The 23,258-nt window shown below is 34.8% G+C and overlaps 1 protein-coding gene and 1 long non-coding RNA gene across 3 annotated transcripts; one reads left to right on the top strand and one right to left on the bottom strand.

The window, feature by feature from the left end:
- The first annotated feature begins 3,926 nt into the window (after positions 1 to 3,926).
- On the top strand, positions 3,927 to 9,661 carry LOC145806712 (uncharacterized). The gene is made up of 2 exons (XR_014350175.1): positions 3,927 to 4,328; positions 9,574 to 9,661. It is a non-coding gene; the product is annotated as an uncharacterized LOC145806712 (long non-coding RNA).
- Positions 9,662 to 16,687: 7,026 nt separating this feature from the next.
- Positions 16,688 to 22,640, bottom strand: LOC114289494 (uncharacterized). 2 transcript variants are annotated; one of them, XM_028233244.2, is made up of 9 exons: positions 22,043 to 22,640; positions 20,738 to 20,771; positions 19,434 to 19,643; positions 18,870 to 18,959; positions 18,187 to 18,252; positions 17,963 to 18,054; positions 17,830 to 17,877; positions 17,566 to 17,673; positions 16,688 to 16,933 (listed from the first exon to the last, which is right to left on the bottom strand). In XM_028233244.2, the coding sequence occupies exons 1-9, from the start codon at positions 22,339 to 22,341 to the stop codon at positions 16,885 to 16,887; spliced, it is 996 nt and encodes a 331-aa protein (XP_028089045.1). In that variant the 5' UTR covers positions 22,342 to 22,640; the 3' UTR covers positions 16,688 to 16,884. The 2 variants fall into 2 exon arrangements, with proteins under 2 accessions (XP_028089045.1, XP_028089054.1); XM_028233253.2 differs by having other exon boundaries at positions 17,571 to 17,673.
- Between the last annotated feature and the right edge of the window lie 618 nt (positions 22,641 to 23,258).

Raw genomic sequence — 23,258 nt, 5'->3', positions numbered from 1 at the left:
AGTTATGGTAGTAACAATGTTTGGTGTGGTGGTGGCAGAAGCGATGGCAGTGAGAGTGCAAACACATTGATGGCAACGATGGTAGTAGTGATGAGGTGATGACAGCGGCGGCGGCGGCTACTTACTAGAGAATTGAGTTAAAACTTGTTAGTCACATGAACTCTTGAAGGTTGAAATTGTTTTCAAATGACAGAGATTTGAACTTTACAAGACAAATTATCGTTTAGTAAAGATATAAGATAGGTGCACATCTTTGATGGGAATGTGGAGTTTCTTATCGGCCAGCAAAAGGTAACTCATAACTACGGAGACTGTGTTGTAGTCCACTCTTCTATTAGAAGGAAAGATGGACAAATGATTTAGTCAACTTAATCATTTGAAGTTGGGTTGCTGTTCGCCTTTGATTTTATTTTGTTTTGTTTTGAAAGATAGCTGATGATTACTTGAAGATAACAATTAAGGAGGAGCCACCATCTGCGTAGGCATTGAGCAACTATGCGAGCTTTTTGTGGCAGGTGAGGAAGAACCAGTGAGCTGCTAACGAGACAATGGCAATGGTAGCATAGTGGTAGAGTAGTGGTTGGTAGGGGTAATGACAATGGTAGTGGGGTTGGTAAGATACAAGTTCAAAGAATGTTTTTCACATTTAAAAAACTAAAAACATTTTGTGCCTAAATAAGCTTGTTTTCTATTGAGCACGAAAATATTTTTGTTAAATTGGTAGCATAGTGGTAGAGTAGTGGTTGGTAGGGATAGTGACAATGATAGTAAGGTTGGTAAGATACAAGTTCAAAAAATGTTTTTCACATTTAAAAAACTAAAAACATTTTTTTGCCTAAATAAACTTGTTTTCCATTGAGCACGAAAATAGTTTTGTTAAATTGGCAGCATGGTGGTAGAGTAGTGGTTGGTAGGGATAGTGACAATGATAGTGGGGTTGGTAAGATACAAGGTCAAAAAACACTTTCCAAGTCTAAAAGACTAAAAATATTTTTGCCCAAATAAGCTTGTTTTGAGCACAAAAATATTTTTATTGAATTCGATTTTCTGTCGTATCAAACGTCATAAAATGTAGAAAAAAAATTTGCCAAAACAAATGGAGCTTCAAATACTAAACTTTCCAACGTCTAAACAAATAAATGAAATAGCAGTCAATATTGTGCTAAAGAAAAACAAAGATTCAACAATCACCCGCATATTTATAATTCCCAAGCATCTACACTTTCTAATCAGTTATTCGTCATCTCAGCATTTAAGGGTGGAAATTGCAAAAAAGAAAATGCATCTGCCTTACCTTGTTCATCCTCAGGAGCTTTGAGCCTAAAAGATAACATTGACATCTCACAACCTACCCCCATTAGCACCACAGCTTGATATGTCTTAATATTGCCTCCACCGGCAAGATCCTTCGAGTTGACGGTCATATAAAATCTGATTGCATTGGCACCCTGAGCCATTGCCTTCAAAACCTTCACAAACTCCAACTCTCTATTGGCGTCCTACAAATGTTGTCATGAATAACCTAAGTATGAAGTAAAATAAAATAATCAATTAAATGACTGTTTCAGCAAAACATAAACAAAAACCTTGATGCGACGGTTGTATTCATCAACTGCAAGCTGCGAATACCATTCGTAGTTTTTAGTGTCTTGGTTAATGTCCATTGGAAGAATTTGATGGAACTCATTGACACCAGGAATATTCGATACATCAAACCCCTAAAACAACGAAAGAACAAATAAAAAATAAATAAAACATAAGCAAAAGAAGTAGTGATGTAAATGCCATAGGGATAGCGATGTAATTGTAAATTTCTATTTGTGTCGCTCTTCGAAACTTGATCTTTATAGACCCGGAATTCTTCTTCGGTCATATCACGGTCATCATCATAATCATAATCATCACCATCAAGTGTATCAGACCATGCAGGTAGAGGAATATGTTTTAGTTCTTCGTCATACCCAAACAATTGAGAAAGACTAAATGCCTCATTATCAACATCATGAGATGTATCAGATGTATCCAGCAATGATGATAGATAAGTCCGAAAATCTATTTCTGGATCCATTGATCTTCAAGCAACCAACAAGAAAAAGAAATATTATAAACAAGATGCAGAGGGGGAAGGGATTTCAAATAGGAAGGGAATATGCAGAGAGATCTAAAAAAAAGATTAATAGAGATAAATAGGCGTGTCAACAGATTGAGTTTCTTCTGAATCTGGCCCGAATAATCTAATCCATTTATTTAAATCCACATCCGATTATCCAACTAAATCGAACCAACAAAATCCGATTTCAAACAAAATAGAATCGGATAAACTTGATTAGGGCATTTCAATTACTTTATTCCTCAATTAGGCTAATTTTTTCACTTTAAGCAGATAGGGTAAAGCGGGCTTCAAAAACATGCTTTTAAAAAATGTGTTTATAGTCCGAATAAAATATTTTAGAAAAAAACCATGTTTACCGTTTGCAAGACTCATGCTACTAGAAGTCATGTTCTAAAGTTTTCAACCATAAGATCCCACTTTTAAATTAATTTTCCATCTTAGACCAAATTACCCTCGGTGATGAACCAAAGATGTACGCAAACGCCGTGCATGTCGATGCACTAACACGTGCTATATTGCTTTGTTTTTTATGTTTAAAATTTTAAAATGCGATAACTTTTGTCAGACATGTTCATTTTTAATAAAATTTATATTTTTAAAATTTAATTATCAAGATCTGTCAAACAATATTAATATTGACTATAAATTATATAAAATTAAAAACCCAATTGTTTTGTGTAAAAATTACATTTTTAATTCGAATTTTTAAAATGTCATAATTTTCATGGTACACAAAAGCGTTATTAATTAATTAAGTTGAATTACACCAACAATCCCTCAATTATTAATGAATATCACTTTATCCTTTTTTAGCCACCTCCAAAATGGATATATTTAAGTGGGTCAATATGTATAAATTCATAGATGAAAGGGGTAAAATGATATTCACTAACAATTGACAAAGTCTTGTAATTAACCCTTATTAAATTATGTCAAACTTTTAAGAAAAAATTCAAATTTAGGAGGCTAATCGTATTTTCTCCAAACTTCAAGAAAGCTCCAGGTAATTTGCCCACTTATATTTTTGACACTAACTCGTCAAGATCTATCAAAATTTGTGTTTCGCGCAAAACTAATTTTTTTACTGAGAAACGCTCAGATTCAAAAAAATGAGAAATTTCCATAATTTCAAAAACTATGAAACTTTTTAATTTGTAAATTATGTCAACTCACAATTATATGGTTGTGTGGGAGATATTTTATTTATTTTAATTTTCAATTGACTATAACATGATACATTTCTATATATACTTTTTATATATTTTTACGAGAAATTTCATTTTTACTCTTATACTTTGTCTTAATAATCAATTATACTCCTAGACTTGGAATAATTTCAATTTTACCTCTAAAGTTTTTGAAATCGTATCAATTTTGCCCTTGCCATCACATTTGAAACGGAAAAGGTTAAAAAAATTACATTTTTATCCCAAATTTCAAAAGAAAGATGCAAACACACCATCTCCTACCCAATCTCACCCTCTTCGGCGCCATTGTTGCAAACCCACTCTTCAGTGCCACGCTCTGACCCACCATCGTTGTTGATAATGGTTTAGATCAGCAACCATAGTAGCCAACCAAGTACCATGGTCCACCAATTTTATTTACTCCAAATTCTAATTTATGTGTAAAAATCCAACCTCATACTCTGAATTCATTCCAAGCTGCAATACTTTCTATGTATGCATACGAGGAAGATAAATAAAGAATTGATTAAATACCAAACCAGCAATGATAGCAGGATTGCGAGGATCATCTTCAGGTATCCCCTGCTCTACTTTACCAACAAGGTCAACTCCAACATCAGCTGCTTTTGTGTATATTCCACCACCCAATTGAGCAAAAAGGGCAACAAATGAAGCTCCAAAGCCATATCGCACAAGAAGAAAAGCACTGGGAGAGAAATAAATATATACCAAACAACAGACAATAAGTACATGTTGATTCTAAAGCTATGTAACCATAAGCAGATGCTAGCTCAAGAAATAAGAATAAGAATATACCAGCCATAAACAGACATATGGTAAAATGTTAAAAGAACACTAAAAGAAAATCCTCATAAATAGATGCATACTCAAACTGACACATGCATATGAGCAGACATCTGTCCAAGCCCCATTTCCAATCATGTATTTTGTGATTGTTTTGAAATGGATTTTCTTTGATTTTTTGTGGGTTTTTGATGTTTTGAACTGTGAATGTGTATTATGTGATTGTTTTGAACATAGTAGTAGGAATCGTTCAACTTGCTCATGATTCTTCCTCAAAAGCGTGATTCTGCGCTTCTGACTCAGATTCGTAGAAGAATCGCGAGTTTGATGCTAGAGAAATGCGAATCTGGTCGCGGATCTGTCTTTTTCTCTTCCTCTCGATCTGTTTGTCCCTCTTCTCTCGATCTCATGACTCGTCTTCTCTAGATCGATCGATCTCGTCTCCTCTCTCCGTCGATCGATCTCGTCTCCTCTCTCGATCTACTTTTCTTCTCTCTCGATCGCCTCCTCCTCTTCTCTTCCTCTCCTCTCAATGTTTTGAAAATCGGACTGGTGAGCAAACCGAAAAAGGGACCGGGTGGACGGGTCACCAGTTCAACCGTCGGGTCAAAACGGTTGAACCATGACGTCATAATTAATATTATATAATTAAAAAATATAATTATAAATTATAAATAAATAAAAATATATATAAATACTCAAATAAAAATAAAAATTGTTGTATAATATTTATTAATAATATTTAATAAAGTCATAATTGATAAAAAAAAGTCACTTGTTTTAAAGAAATTAAATTTTTTAAACATTCCCTCCAAACAAATTGATTGAATGTTAAGTTTAATTTTGGAGGGAAATGAAATTTTCAACTCTCCCTCCAATCAATATGTTTCAAATAATTTGATTGAATCTCACATAGAATTTTGTAGATTCTTTTTTAAAAATCTTTTCCTATAAATAGGAATAGACTTTCATAATCTTCTCCAACTTTCAATGAGACTCTTCCTTGTTAGAGGAGACTATTGAAGTAACAATTTTTAGTCAAAATTTTAAAATATATTTATAATATATATATATATATATATATATATATAAGAAAGAAAGAAGAGAAAGAAAGAAAATAAGGATTTTTATTGATAAGTCCAATTTAGAAGTGTTTTAACCCAAGAAGTCTATGAAGGAATTTTTTAACTCATTTAGTCCCATGTATGTATAGTTTTATTCCATAAAGTCCATTTTCTTGATTTACACTATTTTCTTGGACACTTATGCCCTTATATTTAATTTTGATACCCTTATAAATATTTTTTCAACGATTAGCAATTTAATGATGTGAACATTTATATTTTAAAATTCACATTTATAAGAATGTAAATTGGCCCGTGGGCGGCCCGAAACCCGCCCGCGAGCCAGGGCGGGCCCGGCCCGTTGACAATGTGAATATTCACATTGACATGTTAAAATTCACATTAATAGGAGTGTAAAATTGGCCCCCGTTCCATGGCGGCGCGAAACCCGCCCGCAGCCCATGAGCGGCCCGGGGCGGGCCCGGTCCGGCCCGTTGACAATGTGAATATTCACATTAACATGTTAACATTCACATTGATAAGAGTATAAAATTGGGCCGCGGCCCATAGGAGGCCAAAAGACCGCCCGTAGCCCGGGGCGGGCCCTGCCCGGCCCGTTGACAATGTGAGTATTCACATTGACATGTTAACATTCACATTGATAGGAGTGTAAAATTAGCCCGCGCCTCGTACCTGCCCGAAACCCGCCCACGGCCCATGGGGGGGCCTGGCCCGGCCTGTTGACAATGTGAATGATCACATTGACATGTTAACATTCACATTGATAAGAGTATAAAACTACACAGCAGCCCAAGGCGAGCCCGACTCGGCCCGGCCCGGCCCGTTGACAATGTGAATATTCACATTGACATGTTAACATTCACATTAATAGGAGTGTAAAATTGGCCCCCGTCCCATGGCGGCGCAAAACCCGCCCGCGGCCCATGGGCGGCCCGGGACAGGTCCGGTCCGGCCCGTTGACAATATGAATATTCACATTGATAAGAGTATAAAATTGGCTCGCGGCCCATGGACGGCCAAAAGCCCGCCCGCTGCCCGGGGCGGGCCCGGCCCGACCCGTTGACAATGTGAATATTCACATTGACATGTTAACATTCACATTGATAAGAGTGTAAAATTGGCCCGCAGCCCGTGGGCGGCCCGAAGCCCGAACGCAGCCCGAGGCGGGCTTGGCCCAACCCGTGACAATGTGAATATTCACATTGACATGTTAACATGCACATTGATAGGAGTGTAAAATTAGCCCGCGTCCCGTGGCTGCCCAAAACCCGTCTACGGCCCGTGGGCGGCCCGGGGCGGGCCTGGCTCGGCTTGTTGACAATGTGAATATTCACATTGACATGTTAACATTCACATTGATAATAGTGTACAATTGGCCCGTGACCCGTGACCCGTGGGCAGCCCAAAGCCCAACCTCGGGCCAGGGCGGGCCCGACCCGTTGGCAATGTGAATATTCACATTGACATGTTAACATGCACATTGATAGGAGTGTAAAATTAGCCCGCGTCCTGTGGCTGCCCGAAACCCGTCTACGGCCCGTGGGCGGCCCGGGGCGGGCCCGGCTCGGCTTGTTGACAATGTGAATATTCACATTGACATGTTAACATTCACATGTTAACATTCACATTGATAATAGTGTACAATTGACCCGTGACCCGTGGGCAGCCCAAAGCCCGACCTCGGGCCAGGGCGGGCCCGGCCCGTTGGCAATGTGAATATTCACATTGACATGTTAACATTCACATTGATAGGAGTGTAAAATTGGCCCGCAGCCCGTGGGCGGCCCGAAGCCCGATCGCAACCCGAGGCGGGCTTGGCCCGACTCGTGGCAATGTGAATATTCACATTGACTTGTTAATATTAACATTGATAGGAGTGTAAAACTTGTCCGCTGCCCGAAGCTCGCCCGCGGCCCGGGGTAGGCCCGGATCCAAACCCAGGCCACCCCGGGCCGCCCATGGGACGCGAATCAATTTTACACTCTTATCAATGTGAATGTTAATATGTCAATGTGAATATTCAAATTGTCAACAGGCCGGAACGGGCCCGCCTCGGGCTGCCCACGGGCCGTGAGCGTATTTCGGGCAATCACGGGGCACGGGCTAATGTTACACTCTTATCAATATGAATGTTAACATGTCAATGTGAATATTCACGTTATCAACGGGCCGGGCCCGCGTCGGCCCGGGGCCGGGCTTCGGGCTGCCCACGGGTCACGGGCTAATTTTCCACTCTTATCAATGTTAATGTTAATATGTCAATGTGAATATTCACATTGTCAACGAGTTAGGCCGGGCCCGCGCTGGACAGGGGGCGGGCTTCGGGCCGCCCAGGGGCCACGGGCCAATTTTACACTCCTATTAATGTGAATGTTAATATGTCAATGTCAATATTCACATTGTCAACGGGCCGGATCGGGCTTGCCCCGGGCCGTCCATGGGACGCGAGTCAATTTTACACTCTTATCAATGTGAATGTTAATATGTCAATGTGAATATTCACATTGTCAACAGGCCAGGTCGGGCCCGCCCCGGGCCGCCCACGGGCCGTGGGCTAGTTTCGGGCAGCCACGGGGCGCAGGCTAATTTTATACTCTTATCAATGTGAATGTTAACATGTTAATGTGAATATTTGCATTATCAATGGGTCGGGCCGGGCCCGCCCAGGGCAGCCCACGAGCCGCAGGCTGGTTTCGGGCCGGCCACAGGCCGTGGGCTAATTTTACACTCCTATCAATGTGAATGTTAACATGTCAATGTGAATATTCACATTGTTAACGGACCGGGCCGGACCTGCCCCGACACGGGCCCGGGCCCGGGCTTCGGGCTGCCCACGGGTCATGGGCCAATTTTACACTCTTGTCAATGTTAATGTTAATGTTAATATGTCAATGTGAATATTCATATTGTGAACGGGCCCGCCCCGGGCGACGGGCTGGTTTCGGGCCGCCCACGGGCCACAGGCCAATTTTACACTCCTATCAATGTGAATGTTGACTTGTCAATATGAATATTCATATTATCAATGGGCCGGGTCGAGCCTATTTTTTGGTTTGTGGGCCGGCCCGGCCCGACTCAACTTTTTCCGGGCACCCACGAGGATCGACATGAGCCGAGCCCCTACACATTGACGATATAAACATTTATATTGACGGTGTGAACATTCACATTAAGGGTATTTTGGTAATTATGTCACCCATAGGACTTATTGAAACATAAGAAAATAATATGAACTAAATGGAACATAAGTAAATGAAAAGGGTATTTTGGTCTTCTTATCTCAAATTGGACCTAATGGAATAGTAAAAAAGAATATGAGTTGGATGGAATAAAACTTTTAGAAAATGAATTTATCAAAAAAGCTCCCAAGAAAATAATAATAAAAAAAAATCACCAGTCTACCCCGCCAAAACCCGGTCCGGGTCACCGGTTATCCCGGTTCGACCGCCGGGTCCGACGGTTTTTCATTTCTAGACTGGTTTTGCTCCTAGTCCGGTTCTAGGGGGTTGACCGGACCGGAAGAAGGCCCGGTTCCCGGTCCAACCGGTTCGACCGGCCGGTCCGGTCCGGGTTTCACAACATTGTCTCCTCTCTCGCCTCTGTTTGCGTCTCTCTTCTCTCTTTCTTTTGTTTTTTTTTTTATTTTTTAATTTTTTTTTTGATTTTGCTGAGTCTCTCTTCTCTCTTTCTTGATTATAATATAAATATTAAATGTATTTATAATTATTCTCATATATTTTCTATTTATTTATTTTACCTTTATAAATATAAATAAATGTAATGGTTATATATATATATATATATATATATATTAAGTTAATGTTAATTTTTATATCCACAAAATAAATAGATTTTAATTCTAAGTAAAATCTAACAACACAAAATAAAATATAATTTATAACAAGTTATGATAGTTATAATATATTTCAAATATTAATTGGAGAAAAAAAAATTATATCTCACAATATATTTATATATATTATTTAAAAATATATATATAAATTAAAAATATTATCAATAAAAATAATATATAAGATAAAAAATAAACAAAATATATTTAAATAAAACATAAATGTTGTTTTATTAAATAAAATATAATAAATTTTATTCAAAGATAATGACTAGTGTTCTAAAAAATATCACTTCACTACTTTTATTTGTTATTCATTTTTAAAAATATTTTTTATGTTATATTTAATTAATTAAATATTACATAAAAATAAAATTTTTCTAACATATATATGTTAATTAAATTATTTTTTTTAAATGTTTATATAGATAAATTAAAAATATTTCAATAAAAATAATATATAAGCGCTCCCAAATTACGACTCCTTTATATGGTCACGCTTCCCCGCTCCCGCTCCCGCTTCGTGCAACTAAGGTTTTGAATTGTGTTTTCTTTGTTTTTTGTGGGATTTGATGTTTTGAAATGGATACATATTGACATATGTAAAAATGTGTATTTGAAATGGTTTTTTTTTTTTTTTTTCTCCTGTTTTTGTGGGTTTGCGCAATCCTCCCTAGCCACCGCCACCGCAACCAACCTCGACTAGAAGAAGGAGGAGGGTGAATGGGTTTGCGACAATGATGTTGTGGGGGTCAGAAAATGGCGCCATAAAGTGAGGGTCGCAGTGGTTGTGGCAGTGTAAGTTGCCAAAGTGTGTGTCGGAGAGGGTGAGTTTGGATAGGAGATGGTGGGTTTGCATCTTTCTTTTGAAATTTGAGGGCAGAATGCAATTTTTTTTACTTGTTGCATTTCAAATGTGACGGCAAAATTGATACGATTTCAAAAAATTTGGAAATAAAATTGAAATCATTTGAAGTTTGGGGTGTAATTGATCATCGAGGCAAAGTATAGGGGTAAAAATGAAATTTTTTCCATTTTTATATATTATTTACATGTATATTGAGATTTATCATTTACATTTGTCATTGTATACTTTCAATTTTCTTTCTTCCCATCAACAATAACAACCTTGAATTACAAAAAATTAATTAATTAAATAAATTTATCCCCACAAGCACATACATAAACATTTCCCAACCAAAGAAGGACCCAAAAAAAAGGGGGTAAGTGCATGCATCAACAAACAAAAAACATGCTAAAAGGTTATTTAATGTAACAATTGCTATTAATTTGAGGTCAGAGAGCCGTAAGGAGAGACCAAATCCACCAGCAGAGGTTAGATTTAACATATGCATATGCATTGCATGCGAATAACATAACCCACACCCCGACCACCAACATATTGCACAGATTCCGTGTTCAATCACTTTCTTACACAATAAAACACTATTACAAACAGTTGTTGGACAATCTTCACTGTATTTAAAAGATTTAATTTTATTGTGTACACAACAATAATAAGAATTTAAAGAAATAAAGGAAAAATGAGAGAATTTGTTTGATTACAAAAATCAAACTCGAAATAATAAATAAATAAATAAAACCACAGATTTTATTTTATTACAAAAACAAAAATAAAATCTGATTAAATAAACATAATAAAAAACAGAATAAAATTAAACAACTTACTTGGTTAATTTATTTGAATAACTTTTCTGATCAAGTCCAGTGTTTAACACTGTGTCCTTAAGACAGATTCGTCCTCTCCACGGTGCTTTCAGAATTTGGATGTCTATCTCCCAGGATGAAATGATCTTACCACAAACAATAGCAGCATTACAAATTGTTTGCCTTACGAACACACTAAGTATTTACACTCTTTCTTTCGGAAATAAAATGCAGCAAGATGAAGAATATAATTTGCAGAGGATGGAGTACGAAAATTGGAATGAAATCCAAATGGGAGGCTAGTCTATTTATAGATGTAAAGGTGACTTTTGGTTTTGAATTGAACAGGTATGAAACCTGTTAGATTCAAATTTAAACAGATTTGAATCTGTTTATTCAAACAGATAGAAACGGGAAGGGCTCTGTTTGGATGAGCAATAAATCCAAAACAGTTTAATTCTGTTTGAAAACGGGAAGGGCTCTGTTTGGATGAGCAATAAATCCAAAACAGTTTAATTCTGTTTGAAAACGGGAAGGGCCCTGTTTGGATGAACAACAAATCCAAACCAATTTAATTTGAATTCTGGATTTTATTTTAATAAAAAATAAAATTAAATTCAAATGTTTTTGGCCCAAAAAGATTAGAAGCCCAACCCAACCACACACCCAGGCCTAGGCCTAGGCCGACGGTGGCGGCGTGTGGTGATTTTTTGGTCCAATGGGTCTAACCCATTTTGCCCATAACCTCTCCCTCTAAAACACTTGGGTACCCCTTGGGGCACACCCCAAGTATCTCACCCTAAGCCTTATAAACCCTTTCAAAACTTCCCACCAAATCAATGTGGGACAAGCCAATTTACCACCTTAAGTAATTTCCACCAAAACTCCATTTCCATGGAGCACACTTTGGCTTCAATTTCCCATTCACTCGGTAATGGTTTTAAGCAACCAAATATACCACGTGAATCACAACGCGGCATAGAACGCGTTACCACTTTGACCCGAGTAAATCGATGCTCGGGACCCACCTAAAAAATAGACCAAACTTGAGAAAAAATTCTGGTTTTACCCAGAATTTTTCCACCATTTCCAACAACAATTTCCACCAATTAGAGCTCTACAGCACTTCCGATATTGAAAAATGATTTAGACCTCTAAAAAGAGAGTCCTAATGGAGCACTAATTTGTCTTCTTCCTCCTCATTTTTTGTCTTTTACTTCACTCTTTTTTCTTTTCTTTTTTTATAGGTGGACAGCTCATTAGAGCTGCACTGTAGCAGCTCTAATTAGAGCTCTACAGTACTTCCAATATTGAAAAATGATTTAGACCTCTAAAAAGAGAGCTCTAATGGAGCACTAATTTGTCTTCTTCCTCCCCAATTTTTGTATTTTACTTCACTTTTTTTTTTCTTTTTTTTTTTTTTATAGGTGGACAGCTCATTAGAGCTGCACTGTAGCAGCTCTAATTAGAGCTCTACAGTACTTCCGTTTAAGTATCAACCTGTAAATGAAATAGAGTAATGCTGTTAGAGCGTTGAATAATTTCTTGAGGTAAATGGGTTAAAAAGATAAAATAAAGAGAAATGTAAAAAAGAATATTTCTGCCACATTAGGAAAAGTATATTATTTAATACAATACATTTATAATTTTCGTTTCAATATATGATAGTGGGGTTAATTATTCATATTTAATGCATTTTTAATAAGTATTTTGGCATTTGTTAACAAAATCCATATATATGGGTTTGGTTATCTTTTAATTCAATTTAGATAATATCTAAATCAACAAACAATCCAATCTTATGAGTAGGGCAAAATTTGTCTTGATCTGATTAGATGTTATCTAAATTTGAATTCGAACCAATTGATCATATCTAAACCCGATTCCATTTTTTATGGATGTCCCATCCATAAATTCGATCCATTTTTGCTCACAACATTATCTGTATAATTAAAGAAAATATCATTTTGTTCTTACAAATTATCACTTGAAAATCAATTCAATTACTATTATTTTAATAGTATTAATTTTATACTTAAACTAATTGATTTTGTATATATTTTACCCATAAAAAATATGAATTAGACCCCTAATAAAATAAAATTTGAAAGTCTAACTAATATTTTAAAGATAATTTAAATGATAAAATGAAATTTCACATTAACAATTTTTATTTGCTTATAAACCGTAATTAAAGGTGAAGTAAAATCAATCCAATCCAAAATCAAATACTATAGAATTGATATTATTAGAAAAAAATAATTAAATTATTATTATTTTTTAGATAGTAATTAAATTAATTTTTGAATCAGAGCAAAATCATATTTTTCTTTTCTTCCTACAATTGTGGGAAAATACCTGGAAAGTATATTGCTAGACTTTCTAGCCTAGGGTTAGGGTTTGAGTATTTTCAGAGGGAACACCACCACGGTGTCGCTTCCGTCGCCGAAGTTGAAGATCTCATCGTCTGCAGCTCTGCCTTCGTTAGGATCGATCTTCTTCTATCTGATTCTGGCAGCAGCGGCTGGCGTTCTAGGTTTTCGGTTCTAGGTGAGTTTTAAATCGGTGAAATTTTAGACCTAAAATTCGTACAATATTTTTTAAAAGATTTATACTACATTTTGTATATATAGTTTGATATTATTTAGAGCTGCAAAATCAATATATAGTGTCAATTGGTTTATGAAGACTGAATCATGTATTAAAACTGTAAAATCTTCTTCATTTTGTATATAGTTCAATATGTACTTTTATTCGAACCGTTTATTAGGACTGAATTGGTTTATGATTTAATTTTTTTTTTTTTTTTGCTCAAATGTAGTTTACATGCATTTTGTTTCCTCATTCTGCTCCATAAGGTTCGCAGTAATTGAGTTTCTTTCTTCAATAATCTAAGGGTCCGGAACTCAAATCCTCAACTATATCTAGAAACTCTGAACTTAGATTTTGAAATATATCCAAAAAAAGAAGGGTAATCTAGAATTGAGTTGTACAATTAATTGATGTGCACCTCCATGGAAAGGAAATTAAAAATTATATTCGAATTGTTTGAGGTTGAGACTGGAGTTTCTATTGTCGTTCGAAGGCTTGTATTATGGAAGTTATGTTGTGATGCAACACAAAAACTGAATTATTTCATATAACTATTGTTCTAATTGTTTTGTTTGATATCATTTTTTGAAGATCAATCTATTTTGATATTGTTTTATTTCTATGTCAAAGCAGATCTTGTTTCAAAACAAAGCTTGTTTTGGGAAGAGAAATTGATGATATTTTAGACAAAAATATAGAAAAAATGATATATGTAAAAATTTGCTGAAAGTCATCATATCTCATACAATTTGGACATGAAAACCTGTGAATCGGTAGCTGTGTTTCGGAACATTGATGAGTCAAGAAACTAGATCATAAAACATGCCAAACTGGTGTTGATGCTGGTAGTGAACTGTCAATTAGCAGAAGAAGACAGTATAATTTAAGCCTGATATATAGGAGTTGAAATGAGAAATTTCTATGTGGTCGGCTAGAAAATCTAGTTAATGAACTGATCTTTGTTTTATTTATTATATAAAATGTATTCAATACCATCAATATTTGAAAAGATTTTTTTGGAACCAAAAAGATGTACTTTAGCGTTAGCATTTTTAAATGGAAACCGATATACAAATATAAAATCGGAAGTGCTGTAGAGGTCTAATTAGAGCTGCTACAGTGCAGCTCTAATGAGCTGTCCACCTAAAAAAAAAAAAAAAAACAGTGAAGTAAAAGACAAAAAATGGGGAGGAAGAAGACAAATTAGTACTCCATTAGAGCTCTTTTTTTAGAGGTCTAAATTATTTTTCAATATCGGAAGTGCTGTAGAGCTCTAATTAGAGCTGCTACAGTGCAGCTCTAATGAGCTATCCACCTATTAAAAAAAAAAAAAAAACACAGTGAAGTAAAAGACAAAAAATGGGGAGGAAGAAGACAAATTAGTACTCCATTAGAGCTCTCTTTTTAGAGGTCTAAATCATTTTCAATATTGGAAGTGCTGTAGAGCTCTAATTAGAGCTACTACAGTGCAGCTCTAATGAGCTGTCCACCTACATAAAATAAAATTAAAAAAAAAAAAAAACAGTGAAGTAAAAGACAAAAAATGGAGAGGAAGAAGACAAATTAGTGCTCCATTAGAGCTCTCTTTTTAGAGGTCTAAATCATTTTTCTACCAATTAATGGTGCAATAGATAGCCAAATATTATTTATAATTTTTAAATATTTTATTTTCATCTAAAATTAATACTTTTTATACATTTTTCCCCCCAAAATGATTTAGCCCAAAGTCTATGGATGTGGTAAAATTTAAGAACGTAACAATCTATGAATTTTAACATTTTGAACTATAATCTATAATAGTTATGTTATGAAAAGTTTGATAAAAAAAAAAAATAACAAACATTTTATTTTTAGGCGTCGATCCTTTGATGGGTTGTTTTTTTTATGTTTAAAGTTAGTATCTTTATCCATTTATTTTTAAAACAATGTATGCTCTGCAATCTACTGTTGAATTTGGAGCCCCTTCTGTGTGATTTTGAGTTCAAGCTGATCTTTTCTGTTTGGGCACTGTGATTTCAATTTTCCCTCTCGTTTTAAACCTGTATTTTAACATTGAATTTTTTTATCCCCTTTTTAAGAAGCAAAATGAAAATTTCCTCTTTTTTTTGTAATATGAAATATTATGAATCATTTTCATGAGAAATATAAATAAAATATTTTTTGATGAAAATAAAATATTTAAAATTATAAATGATATTTGAATGTCAAAATAGTTCACCTTTAAATTTGAGATATTATATAGGGAATAGTTTGAGATATAATCTCATAGTGTCTCGCAAATCCTAATCCTATATTTTAGTAGATAATTATTGATGATAATTCCATTTAAATTAATACGGAGCTATAATCTTGAGATTTGATCCGGTGATTATGGCACATCATCCATCCCTCACATTTGTAGTTTCACTATCTATGATCCAATGACCAGAAAAAGGGGCAGCAACTATTCCTCATGCAAATTAACAAATTCAGCACATCATGAAAATATTTGGGTTTCAAGTTTTGTTCATGGGACACATGACCCATAAAGCCAACCTAGCATGCCACTAACCAGAGTAGTTAAGAGATCTCAGTAAGTCATTTCTGACTTTTAGTAGGCATCTATTAGCTATAAATAGTCATGTGCAACTCGAAGAAAGGGCATCCAAATCAAATCAACACAACACAACTCTCAATTGATATTAGTGTCATTTAGCATTAGCTTATTATCTCAAAGACATTTGTGCCATAATTTAACTTCCTTTAGAGTATTCCTATTATCAATATCTGTGTCATTTAGATTAATTAGTTTTCCTACGTGTAACACCCTTATTTTTACCTTAATTGTATTTAAATCAGTTGGAATATATTTATTTTTCATTCATACTAGTTTTTGTCACTTTATGTACTTTTAATCATTGAATTACTTACAAATCCGTGTTGATGTGTTTTCCTCCTACCTCTATTTCTTCCTCACTAAAAACTCGTAATCCTTTTTCACTTAGACAAATAAAGAACTAGGAGGCTTCTATCCCCTTACAATTCAAACAATACTATCCTGCTTAGAAGTAAGAAAATCATTTTACATAAGTAACACTTTACCTTAACAAGCCCACATCCCAAACCTCCTTGTCAAATTTTGTGCAAACACAAGGTGGTGCTCCTTATTCTGGCTGGCTATGAGATTTGACTTCTCAGCCAATCCTATTTTGGTCCATAACCAACCGGTAGAATTATGTAAATCGTTTCCACATTTTGATATGCAAGAAGAGATCAGTGGCTCCTTGAAAAAGGGCACTTGAAAAGGCTAATATTGTGTACACGTGTGTGTACTTCTGTTGGACCCCAAAAGAAAGAAAAAAGATAGAAAAAAATAAATAAATAAATAAAGAAAAATAAAATAGAGGAATATTAGAAATACAGGCATATGTTTATCATAATGCTGTCAAGTAGTAGTGACAAGAAAGCATAAGCATTTGTTCAATCTACAAAACATGTAGGTTCCATTTAAACAACATAAATGCTATTTTTTCTTCTGGGATAATAATCAACCAGGCCTAACATAGCTCAATAATTATAAAAATTTAGGCTAATAATTATATAAATTTAGGCTTGCTTCTTCTCCAATGAATTCCTGCTAGTGGTATTTACAGTCCTGCCATATGAGAGAAATGTTGGCATGAAATAAATTAATTGAAAAGTATTCCGCTTGTACATAATGTATAAAGGTTAGCTTAGGTCTATCATTTCGCAATTGGAGTCTAAATAATTTGTACATGATTGGTTAAACTTTGAGAAATTTATTCATCTCCAGAAAGAAAAAGGAAAGTTTTTTCATATTTTTGTTAAAAATGTTACAGGTAAATTACAAATACACCCCTAAAGTCTGATTAAACTACGAATCACCCCATGTGATTCTAAAAATTACATTCCACTCTCTGAAATTTCTAATTTCATAACAAATCGCCCCTTTTATTAATAAATCATCAAGTAAATTAACAAATTTTAATGATGTTAGAAATATATTTCAATTAATAATTTAGGTAATTTTATTATTGTATAGGAAAGCAATTATGAATTTTATTTTTTTTTAGTTAATTCTGTTAAATAAAAAATTCTAACAAATGATTATTTGTAATTTTTCAAACCACAAGGGACAATCTGTACTTTAAGCAAATCTCAAGAAATGTATTTGTAATTTACACAAATGTTAATTTTGTTTTTTCCCTTAACTTTGTAAAATTATATTTACTGCTCATTGGAGAAGAGCTTGAGAAATAATATGACCTTACAAATGCATGGGGGAACATCCTGGAGAAAATTGAGCCTTTTGCTTTCATAAGCAGTACATAAATTCCATAACAGGGGAGGTGAACCAAAGCCAAGGCAATATACCTGTAAGAAGAAGACCTCCACTGGGTTAATCTCTTGGTTCAGCATGTCATTATGATGATACATAACATATATATATATATATATATATGTACATGCATAGACATATATTATATAATATATTTGGCATGATAACGACATATGAAGCAAGCACATTACCAGAGAGGCGCCCATGGAGTTGAAAGATCAAGGAAGGGATATGGCCACCTATGAGAGAATAGAGTTGTGAAATTTATTAACTAGAAAATGTGCTATTAGGAGGGATGTGGTAATAGAGATGTGTTATTATTACCATGTGAAACCACATGCATGAAGAATCCATTGGAAGACAACATACGAAACACTCCATAGCACAAAATATGCAAGTCCATACCAAGAAAATGGCTGAAACATTAGTTGGAGTATAGTTCAATAAACTTCATGAAGCAAAGGAAAGTAATGGAACCCAATAATATCCATTAGCTAGAATGGTGAAGTCTCTTTTGGCCATTGAAGGTATGCTGTTATAATACTTACCTGGCTATTGAGTGCAGAATCAAGAATGAGAAAAACAGCGTTCACACTGTGTATGCATCCAATCAACTGTCAATCACCATCAGCATGAGATCAATAATTAACATGTGGAAGAGCCACTCATCTAGCAATTCTAAATGCAAAAGGATCTCAACAAAGAAATGAACAATCTTGAAGATGGTTTCCAAATTTATCTGTTTGTGTCCCTTCGAGGACATCCCATAAAATTAAAATTTATCTGGTTGTGTGTGTGCCTAATTTGTGTCATCTGTTTGCAGTAGGGAAGTTGAGTTAGGTAAAAGGAATCTTCTCCTGATCTTGATCTTTTTCAAAGTGGCAGAGGATGAATCATGTTCCCACACGGCACAAAACGATAGGTCCAATACTTACTGAGCAGTGAGCAGTGCTTGTGAAACCATCTTCCCCTTATATACACTACTATGTTTTTTGGCAGTTAATTTTTGTCATCATATCTAGCAAAAAATGTAACCGATATTGACATTAAACACTGCACTAGGATTTTTTGTATAACAATGACATTGTACCAATACTCCAAGCAGGACGGCCAAAAATTAACAGCTCATATGTGATATCAGTAGCATGGGCTAATAAAGGAACATAAGAGTAGAAGAAAGCGCACTTCGGTGCTAAAAAATATAAACTGTTTCCGAAAGAGGACGACTTACCAGCGTGAGCTGAAATTTATCACCTAAAAGAAATGGGACTAAAAGACACCAAAATACAATGTCCGTTAGCATAACAGCACCTGCACAAGTCTGTTGACAAGTAAGAATTAGTTTCTACAAGGGCAAATCTCAACACCACAATTGTAGTTCTTGAGGCTTATGTTTTCCTGATGTCAGGCGTGGAAATAAATTTTGTTCAAGACTCAGTGCAGCACCATAGAATGAGCGCATTATTTACAAATACATTACTATAGGACTCCAGTGAAAACAATTATTATTTTTTTTCTTCTTCACAACGGAATGTAAGACCATTTTATCATTTGTAAAATTGGAGAACTCACCTTGAAAAAATCTAAATAAGAAAGAGAACATGCATTTTAAGAAATTATTAGTTCACAACATTGATACTAATAATTATAGAACGACTAATTTAAGGCATGGACAGTGGATTTGCAAAGAATAAGATTATATATGGAGCCATTAAGTTTCCTATTTTCTTCTTATTCTGCATATAGTTGGACACTAGGAAATGAAAAGCATTAAAACACAAACTGTGAAATTAACCTGATAAATAGCTTGCACAAGATGCTCTAAGAAACCTGTTTTACACTCAATTTCCTCTTGGCTATGACGGCTTTGAAACTTGATGGTACCTTTGGTTTCCTTTGCTTCAGAATTCTTTTTCAGAAACTCATCACTCTCTCTATCTTCAGGTAAAGATTTCTTTTTCTTGGAGTACATCCAGCATCCACGAGCAGATATAACGATCGCAAGCTACATGTAAGACAAGAATCAGAAGCAATAGCTAGCTGACCAGCAGGCTAGTGGGGCAAGGAACTTACACTGCTGAACCTTTCCAATAATAGCATTCTAAGCCATTCATGAAACAAATAAAGAACATTTTCATTACTTCAACTGGTACCGTTTGATTGGTAGCATTATATTTAGGATTCCAAGAGATACTGGGTCTGGTTTTCTATTGTTCCTGATCCATGTAATGAGAGTACTGTACATTTCCCGATTCATGTGTTGATCCATATGTTAGCCTGGGGAGGGGGAGTCTCGCGCCAAGCAAGACTCAAACCCTTGATGTTCTAGTGACATGCAAAGATTATAGCCAATTGAGCTAGTCCCAATTTGTTGCATTTGGAGCCATTTACAAAGCTATTCTATCATAGACCAAATTTAGGATACCATCTCACGTGTCAATAATATATATCAATATAACTGTACAAGACATGAAAGATGGATCCATTAAACGAATGCATTAGTGACACATTAAATGGTATCTAAATTTTGATACATTGTCTTTGTCTCTCCTGAGGAGAAGCAAGGCTGGCTTGGCCTAAGCCCTGAAGCAGTGGCTTTAGGCCCCAATTTGCAAGATGCCACCAAGCTTTCTTTGAGCCAAAAACCCAGTAATATTATTTCTAAAAATAAAGCCGACTCATAAAAAAACTCCGTTTTAATAGGCCCAAACAAAAAATACTTTATTGCCCAAGGCCTACAAAAATATCTTATGTAAAGACCCAGAAAACAAAAAAAATACTCTTCATGGCATTAAAAAAAATTCCTCTCGGTTTAAAGACTCTTAACCACAAACGCTGAAAAAAAAAAAAAAAAAAAAAAAAAAACCTCTTCTGATCCAAAGGACAAAAACAAAATTCATGAAAAGCCTCTAGTTGAGGTTTCGACTTAGGCCTGTTGAGCTGCCCCCGTGAGAGAAGTATCCAATTACATATGTATGTGTGTGTGTGTGTGTATTTATGGATATATGATATATCCCAGTAAGATCCACAAATGATATATCCTACTGAAAGTTTACTCTCTGTAAAGGGGAAAAAGTAGGGATATAGGTTTGGACATACTGCAAAGTAGACCGTGACCAATACGAAAGTCCACCTGCAGATCAACCACAACACAAGAATGGGAGATTAGATTTCAAGAGTACTTAGGGCATGATTGATTAATAAGATTAGAGCATAGGATTAGGATTATTAATCCGTGGGCCCAATAATCCTGTGTTTTGTTTTGAAATTTTGTTTCAGGATTATTAATTCAATGGATAATTAATCCAACAAATTTGTAAGATTACTAGTAATGGGGTAGGGTAGGATTATATATCCTAAGTTGGGAAATAAAATAAAAAGACTCTTTTACTTACCAATCCAATGCAAATCAAACAATGGATAAGGGGATAATTTATCTTACTAATCTAATTAGATAGTGAATACCATACTAATTTGATGGGATTATTAATACTTTCACTATTAATCTTGTGAATCAACATGGCCTTAAAGTCAACATCAAGAGTACTTAAGACAAGAAATGGAAAAGAATAGAAACAACTGCAAAAGAAAAAGATTTAGAAGTGGCAATTTGAAATCAAAGATGAGATTACTAGTGAACAGACTTTCTTGGATCTGGATCCTCTCCATTTTATGGATGGAATGCATATCTCCATTTTCATTATCAGTGGCTGTGAAAAGATTCAAATAAACTAATATTTATTTCGATTCAAAAACGGTGAATGGATGTTTGAAAATATAATGGCGTGGCAGTTATAAACCATTGATTTTGAATTTTCATGATATGTTGCAATCTTATGAAATAATATGGAGATCCTGATTCTACCTATGAAATGGAGAGGATCAAAATCCCTCTAGGCAGCACAGGAATTCTTCCACCAGTTCCAGTTCCTCACAAACAATAAAGGAGACCAGTATATGCTGCTATTAGTACTACCTTTCATGAAACACATTAAAACTCAAAAAAGGTACTTCAACTTGTAATATGGGTTCGTTTTATTTGATATATATATATATATATATATATATATATATATATATATATCTCCACAAAATTAAGAAAAATTTGTGTGCTGTGTTGTTGAAATTTGAAAACACCTCTATCTTGCTCCTTTCCTTGGGTGCACAACTTCACTTAAATGATGTGAATCAACATTGTCTATTAATATTTTTAATTCACCAAAGAAATAAATAAGTTAATAAAACCATACAAATGCCCAAAATGGGAACCCAATTGACCAGAGCTTGTCCATAAAAAGCGAACAGAACAGAACAGAGTGCTTGGTAGCTACAATTCCTCACACACCAAATCTAAATCTAAATATAAATCTAAATCTAAATCGTGTCGTTGAAGTTAGAACTTACTGAGTGTAGAAATAGAAAGCAAAGGCGCCTCCGAGTACAAGGACGATGTGATAGAGTAAGAAAGCCATAGAAGCGAAGGCGAAAACTCTGAAGAAGAGAAGCCAAAGCGGGTTGAGGTTTCTCCAGCAAGGAAGCCACAGATCAGTTGACTTGAGAGGCTGGCTCTGGACTCTCTTCAGGAGTCTGACTGCAACCACTGTTGGAAGGATGAAGATGAGAGCGCACACTGGGACCTGCCATCGAACCCAATACTCTAACCCCACTTCCTCCCCACCACCACCACCCTTATTAAAATCCATTTCTTCTTCTTCTACTTCTTCTTATTCTTCTTCTCCTGCTCCTCCTCCTCCTCCTCCTCCTGTATTATTAGTATAGTATTCCCCACCCACCAAGCCCACAATAATCACTCACAGAAGAAGAGGATCTAACAACCACATAGATATTATTTCCTTTGAAAAATCTTTGAGACCTTCTTATGAACATCCCAATTCCAACCCCTGTCCATATTTTATTGGGTGAATTACATGGACACCCTTCAGGTCTGTACCTGACATTTTATTGGGTAAATTACATGGACAGCTCGAGGTTTGTATCCGATATTTTGAAAATTACATTCCCTTTTAATTAATATAAAAAATTAACTTTTAAAATATCTATTTTACTTTTATTTACATATATAAAATTGACAGAGGATTTATTATTTAAAAAAACTTTATATGCCTCACGCATGGTCTTTGGTTATTGTTAATTGTAACTATTAATTATAATATTATTTTGATTATGATTTAAAAAAAAAAATTGATAAATCATTATTCAAAAAGTATTTAGTTATGCCTTATGCGATATTTAATTATATTTATTTTTTTAGTTATGACTGAAAAGAATTTAATTATAATATTTGTGATAATTAACATTATAAAAGTTTGTATTCCATAGCATTACCTAAATGTTTAATAGTATATACCATCTAGTATTTTTTTCTTTAAATATTTTTTTAATAAGAGTAAAATAGGCATTTTAAAAAATCAATTTATTATATTAATTTTTTCCGTCAGTTGATTTAACGGTTAACTAACGGTAGGATTAAATTGTAATGAAAGTTTAAACCTTGAAAAAAGGAATGTAATTTCTAAAATACGAACGAATTGCTTGTATTAAAGACAAGCCTCAAGAAGTGTCAGTCTAATTTACCCTATTTTATTTGTATCACATTCAA

The sequence above is a fragment of the Camellia sinensis genome, chromosome 14 (genome assembly GCF_055761805.1).
Source record: "Camellia sinensis isolate YWXY chromosome 14, ASM5576180v1, whole genome shotgun sequence".
NCBI lineage: Eukaryota > Viridiplantae > Streptophyta > Magnoliopsida > Ericales > Theaceae > Camellia > Camellia sinensis.
The sequence above is the reverse complement of the archived record's forward strand: the minus strand, read 5'-3'. Positions and strand labels throughout refer to the sequence as shown.

Bases quoted from the DNA above. Each gene is read 5' to 3' on its own strand.
- LOC114289494 (XM_028233244.2), bottom strand. From the start codon at position 22,341: ATGGATTTTAATAAGGGTGGTGGTGGTGGGGAGGAAGTGGGGTTAGAG. The intron at 20,772-22,042 runs GTAAGTTCTAAC...GTTGATCTGCAG, and splicing joins GCTTTCTATTTCTACACTCA to GTGGACTTTCGTATTGGTCA. The intron at 17,878-17,962 runs GTAATAATAACA...ATTCTCTCATAG, and splicing joins CATGCATGTGGTTTCACATG to GTGGCCATATCCCTTCCTTG.